This window comes from Octopus bimaculoides, chromosome 4, assembly GCF_001194135.2.
Source record: "Octopus bimaculoides isolate UCB-OBI-ISO-001 chromosome 4, ASM119413v2, whole genome shotgun sequence".
Taxonomy (NCBI): domain Eukaryota; kingdom Metazoa; phylum Mollusca; class Cephalopoda; order Octopoda; family Octopodidae; genus Octopus; species Octopus bimaculoides.
The window spans coordinates 141,033,449-141,040,631 of record NC_068984.1 but is presented as its reverse complement, the minus strand read 5'-3'; the positions used below and the strand labels follow the sequence as shown (position 1 = coordinate 141,040,631).

The window sequence follows — 7,183 nt, the reverse complement described above, 5'->3', positions numbered from 1 at the left end:
CCCCCCCCCCCCATAAATATGAGGCCTTGTGCCTCCATTAGAAAGGATTATTATTATTGTCATTATTATTATTATTATGATTGATGTAATTCTTCACGAAGGTAAATAAGCAATGAAAAAAGCGCCATACGATTAGTAATAAATAGAGAATGGTTTTGTCTATTGAATTGAACAATATTTCGACAGTATATCTGCTTTCCTTGCGTTTAAAATGAAAAAATGAAAAACAAAAAAGCAGAAATACAGGATTTCAAAATATGAACGGGAATATCATGCAATCCATTTTATTCAAAACGCTGGCATCAGTTTTTTTGCTTCCTCATAACTGGCAACGAAAAAAAAAAAGAAAAAGGGAAAAAAGAGAAAAGAAAACAGGAAAAAGAACACTTAGTCGAAAAGTTTTGTGTAAATTGTGATGGACTTCTGTCAATTTGTTCATTCTTCCAGGATGGGACGTTAGTAATCCATAAATATATTCATCTTCATATGTTTTGAGGCCTGAAATTGCAGTAGAGTCAGAATATTTTCAAGTGTTCCTCAAAGTTACAGACGTTTGATGTAAATATTCGGTAAATTCCGTCGAAGTACCGTTACTGTAACTTATACCGCTTGAATCGTCTGTTTCATTGTTCTGTTGTGCAACTAACATAAATCAAGATAATTTGATTTATGTTGGTTGGAATCTGACAGTTTCTCCACTTTCTTTTGGGTGATGATTTCGTCAGAAGTGATCGAAATGTCCATACCGGCCAGCTATTTTCCATCCTTGATAATTATAATTGTGTAGTTTGTTTTAATTTGCTTGTTGGTCTGGATGAATATGTCCCTGTCATATCATATACCATGTTTGATATATATTTATACCACTCCTTATTCATTTTCACGTCGAATTATCAGCATATTGCTTAGCAGCAGCTAGTATTGGTTGCTGACTTGTTCAAGAATGAGACAGCCGAAGATAGAATGGTCAGTTGTCTCATCGCACACTCTTCCCTTGATGCTAATACTTTTTAACCATTTTTTTAAAACCATATTTTTGCAGTTACATGTGGTTCTACATTCATCTTGAACAGGTAAAATCAGATCTCCTGCTTTTGCTTTTCATCCAGAGCGTTTAAGACGTTGTTGACTTTTATTCTGGCTTACTTTCTGACAAGTTTTGCGGAGTATTGGCCATGGAGTGGTTTTTCTCACCGTTTCTCTTAACTATATTTTGATATTCTTTTTGGTATTTTTGTCTCTTATTTCTAACATTTTCTATTGATTTTGTCTCTTCGGCCTTTTTACTTTCTAATTTGTATTTGATATATATATATATATATATATATATATATATATATATATATATATATATATATATATATATTCTTAACGTTTCCTTATTACGCTACTCATTTTGCCATTACTTGCTTATATGTATTTTTATATCCTCTATTTCTATTTTATGATATTTTTCTATTTATATCAAAACAAGTCCTCTGTGCGTGTGCGTGTGTGTGTATTGAGGAGTAGATATAATCTATTTATATCGGCTTTGTATTACAGGTTTCAGGATGATGTTGGTACTTTCCTGGTTTTTCCTGCTACTTCTTTCCAAATCACTTAGCTACCAGTTGAAGATTTAGTTCATTACTGAGACGGTTAATGTATATATACCTATTAACTTGTTTCTAGCATTGGCTTCAGTTTTTTTTATATTAGTCTGACTTTTCAGTAGTACCAAACGTTTCCAATTTTCTCCTTCATTTCCGTGTGTTTCATCTGCTGCTAAATATTTATATGAGTAGTTATATCTGATTTCTCTGGCATCTGTATCTAATTTTATGTTCTCAATTTGAATTAATGTGCCACTTATAATAGCTTTGAACCACATGTCTTTTGTGCAACCCTCAAATTTTTCGTCGAATTGTCAATCGTTCCCTTGTGAAAAGGACAGACCATTTTTCCAGCTTGTTTGCTTTTTCCTTCTCTATGTTTGGAAAGGACAAAATATGTATCCACTTGGTGGAGTTTTGTTTGTCTTTACGTTCTGAGTTCAGATGCCACTTAGATTGATTTTGTCTTTCATCCCTTCGTGGTCGGTAAAAAAAACTACCAGTGAAACACGAGTCGATGTAATCGACTTTTCCCCTCCCCTGAAATTACTGACTTTGTGCCAAAATTTGAAGCCATTATTATTATTATTAATTATTATTATTATTATTATTATTATTATTATTATTATTATTATTATTATTATTATTACAAGTCTGACATGATGTATAATTTTTGGTTATCAAATTCAACGCTTTAAAAAATTACACTTTACTGAGACTAGGGAGATCGACTTAATCTAATTTTCTTGGAATAACATTAAGAAGTTAAGACATCATGTCAAACACATTAATTAAAATACAATTACAATTAGATATTTATGAAGTTCAACATTTATTTTATCTTTTCTTTGAAAGTTGTTGCAGTTTGTGACCCTAATATTATCCCTTTTAAATATTTCCTGTCATTCACATAAAGGAGATTTTTTTATAATTTGTTCCTCGCACCAAGAATCATTAAACAGATATGTTAAGATAAATGAGATAAGGGGCCCTCATAGAAGTTTACGCTTATCATGGGTGTAAACCTGGTTTTAATTATCTCCCCTGTGTCTTGTTGTGATTATGCTGCTTTCCATCTTGATAAGACAAGGTATATGTGATCTTACAATATTGGAAGGTTGATGTGTTTCTATGAAGTGTCTCAAACATGTAACAGTATGATGCACTGGGGTATATTATTTCCTGAGTTTTAGCTTTCTCTTTTTACTGTTTTCTATAACGGCTCGGTTCAAATAACCGCTTTTAACAGTCATATAATTCTCTCCTTTATCACACTTTTTACTCCTCTGGTAATGTGTTTTTGCTTTCCAGGTGACTAACCAACTGTTTGTAGAGTTTGGATCTAAGGAATTTGTCTGTTGTTGACAAGTGATTTATAGCTTTGTAGTTTTGGCGGGGTCACCGTTATTTTTTAGCTCCCCAACTCCAGCATCTAATCACATGTCCCTTCTTGTCTGATTGCCAGTTCATTAAAAACTACCACCCTACACCCATATGTATTAATTATCAATCCTAAGAGCTTTCCAATCGTTTACAATTCTTAATGTATTGGTGAGCTCTCTGCCGTCTATAGTTGGACACGTTTGCGATGATATTATTATTATTATTATTATTATTATTATTATTATTATTATTATTATTATTATTATTATTGTTATTATAATTATTATTATTATTATTCGATTTGACTCAGGTTTGGTCTTATTCCTGGCAGAATTAATGTGGGTAGCGGTTTACTATATGTAACCATAGATATCCACAAGCTTTCAATAGTCTTTCAAGTGCTCAAAATCTTTCTGATAATCGTTCCTGTCCCTAAGAGACAAACTTTCTGTAGAAGCTCTACAGGACGTTCTATTCCAATCTCCTTCAGTCAGATGTCTATAACATTACATTATTATTATTATTATTATTATTATTATTATTGAATATTACCGTGAGCAGATGTGTCTTCACCTCACACTGAGAATTTCGAAATTTTGAAACAACATTCATTTTTAGATCATTTTCGACAGAGAACCTCCAAGAATGCGATGAACATTTATCCCATACTGAGGAAGAGACAAGATCTATCGTTTTTAGAAATATCCTTATTCTTCTGTTTGAGTTTACGTTCAACTCACACTGGCTTCTCATCAGAGAAACATCATCTGCGAAAAACAAAAGAGAGAGAGAGAGAACACAGCTACTGAGCGGACAAAAAGTTTAACAAATAAGCGAAAAACAATTTAATTTCACTGTTAGACCCATGCATTACACGCAACGAACATAATATTTTAACTGTTAAAAACGTCAGTTTGAACAATATTGCTGACAAAAACAACAAAACGCACGGAGAAAACGAGTAAAATTTATTGAGCGAGCGCGTCGTTTTGAGATATTTAGATAACATTCTCAACGGTTCCTTCTCTAGTGTTGCTAACATCAAAAAAGCGATTAACACAAGTCGCTGAGCTGACAAAATATATCAACGTGGCAAAGATAAGTGACCAAGGAAATACCTCCTTGCTCGAAACATTTTCTTTGTCCTTAAAGGAATGGAGTAAGGTCGCTTTCCTCTGTATCTCCGAAAATAGGGATTTTCCCTATACTCTCTCCTCAAGCAATTACTGAAGGTAGCCTTAATTAATATGTGCAGCGACATCGCCATGGACGAGGATAGGGCTTATGGGATATCACTCATTCAAAACTGAAAACTGAGAGAGAAGACCAGCCGAGCTTATACTTTATACAAATATTCATAGGCAGGAGTCACAATAAGTAGGGTGACATGGCACAGATGTCACAAGAAAGAATATTAGCAATGACGTTGATCCTTGGTTCGTTTCCACCCTTGTGATACGATACGGGGCGGAGGTGAGTTATGACCTGTCGTGGGTGTGAAAAGAAACCATTGGGACTCATGACGCAGAGCAGAAAACAACAAATCAAAGGCATGCCAAGCGACAATAACAACAACAATGGTAACCTGTACAGTAAGAGTGACGCTAAGAAGAAGAAGAAAGAGAAATAAGAGGAAGAAGAAGAAGAACAAGAAGAACAAGAACAAGAACAACAACAGCAACAACAACAGCAGCAGCACCAGCACCAGTAACAACAACAACAAATTCCGAGCGTTACGACCAACAGAACAATATACTCAACGCCGGGAGTAATACCACTGAAGGAAAAAAAAACAGAAAATAATGATGATAACAACAACAACAGCGCCACCTATTCCTCAAAGAGTCGATTGAAAATTCTCATAGCACCAAAGCAACACTGAGGCTAAAATTGTCACAGTTTTCATTGCTGCAGTGAGCAATAGTCCCCTTTTTACAACATAACATAGGTTAAAGCAAAATGGCTACTAAAAGTACCTTTTTCTGCAAATATAGCTAGATTCATTAAAATATTCGATTGATTTTGCGAAGAGCCCAAAGATTTGAGTGAAAAGCGGGCAGAAATGTCACCTTAGAGTGTCCTTGAAGATGACAGAACCTACAGAGAATGGAAAAATAAAATAGCGATGATCGGTTTCTAACTAGGAAACTAGTCCATTTAGAAGATCTCTAAGTGTGATAAGTTCATCATCATTTTGTAATGGATCGAGAAAAGATAAGGGTAAAGGAGCGGATGTACTGCTACAAATAAATACCGGATGTTTGGTGGCAGCCGTATAAAAAAACGAAGTAGCTGTATCTGAAGGAACTCAAAATTCACTGAAAGAACGGTTGGGAATGGGGATGGAGATCTTGGTTCAAACTATTCAGGTAATTATTGAAAGCGTCTCCGATGTGATGGATCTGTTACACGGCACTCTACTGTTGTTGTAAAAGAGTAAAGGCACGGAAGTTACCAATTATATAAGGATCTTCAAACGACGTCTTAGGGGAAAACGGAGAAGGTCTGTACAAATGTAAAGTCCACAACAGCCGTAACAACCACAATAGCCGGTATAACAACAACAATAACAGTAGCAACTATTAACATCAGCAGTAAAAACAATGATGGAAACTTACACCTCATCCCTTCTACAAAAACTAAAAGGACCCGCCGCCATATGCAAAAGGTGTAGCCTGACAAAGAGCTCCTTCTCGAAAACACAAACACCACGCTGCCTCAGACACCCTCAGAATCTAAAGTTGTGTTGTTTGGCGAGGTTAAGACGAAAGATCCGTATCAAAAAATTTTTTGTGTGAAATTTGAGACTAAAAAAAACACCGCTGGATGAAAACCTGGAAGGTTGACAGAACAGTACAGAACCTGTCAACTGTTCCTACACTAATATCGTCACTGTCTTTACTCAAACAGAAATATTAGTAACTACAGCAAAAGCACTAAGAGACACGAACAATAACAACAAGGACAATAGCAACTACGATCGCAAAAACAACTGCAACAAAAATAGCAACTACTAAAAAACATGGAAACTCGCCAACTTCATAACAGTAAATAGAAAATGCAGGGAGGAAATACATAATACTACACCAAAATATCTTATTGGTCTATCTATCTGTCTATCTGTGGAGGTGTGTGCCTCAGTGGTTAGCGTGTTGGACTCATGATAGTAAGATTGCGGTTTCAACTCCTGGACTGGGCAACGTGTTGTGTTCTTGAGCAAAATATCTCATTTCACATTGCTTCAGTTCACTCGCTGGCAAAAACGAGTAACGCTGCGACTGACCGGCATCCCGTCCAGTGTGTAAATCTATATGCATCAAAGAAATTAACTGGGAAACCGGCCCTTGTGAGTCCATAGAACTCAAGAAGAATGCTGTCTATCTATCGATCTGATTATCTAACCATCATCATACATACATCTGTCCAAGTCATTCATCAATTTATTCATCTCCGTACACACATACACACATACGAAAATGAGCGAAGAGATATAACTCTGAGCTTGGATTTGGACAATAAATATATTTAAATAGTACAAGATAAATTCTTGATTGATTGAAATAATTTTTGCTTCGAGGAAAAAGTAAACAAGCAGCAAGCGGTGATTGCGGTTGACTCCGAATGTGAATCGGAGATAATGCCATGGAATCTGGAATTCTCCTGAATTAACGATATTCTTTTTTTTTTTTTGTTTTGTTTCTGGAAAGAGATCAGCTGTAAACATTTATTTCTGCCTCAGTAGGTGTCATTAAAACAGTGATGTCTTACTGTTACTCCAGCCAAACGTAAGCCATAGACATATTCAAGTAAAGCGAAATAGATCGGAATGTAGAGCAACATCAAAAACAAAAGACATATTTCAAACCGTACAAGATAGATTCTTTATGAAATTATCTTCGCTTCCAGAGAAGCTAAACAAACACTAGCGGCAATTGTGTATAGATGCATATATATATATATATATATATATATATATATATATATATATATATATATATATATATAAGTGTGTACGCGTGTGTGAGTGTACGCTGATTTATATTAGACAAATAAGATGGGCGTACTAAACACATACATATATACATATATAAACGTATATGTCTATGTATATGTATATATATGTTCACAGAAATACATGTATATACATACGTATATATATATATATATATATATATATATATATATATATATATATATATATATAT

At 34.5% G+C, this 7,183-nt stretch overlaps 1 protein-coding gene across 1 annotated transcript in view; it reads left to right on the top strand.

Moving 5' to 3' along the window:
• The window catches only part of LOC106882278 (organic cation transporter protein), a 40,655-nt gene that overhangs the window by 9,128 nt on the left and 24,344 nt on the right, over positions 1 to 7,183 (top strand). Inside the window, exons 2-4 of the mRNA XM_014932896.1 lie at positions 448 to 455; positions 1,043 to 1,073; positions 2,907 to 2,920. Of these exons, the coding sequence (XP_014788382.1) occupies positions 448 to 455; positions 1,043 to 1,073; positions 2,907 to 2,920 (53 nt within the window). The remainder of the gene's footprint in view (positions 1 to 447; positions 456 to 1,042; positions 1,074 to 2,906; positions 2,921 to 7,183) is intronic.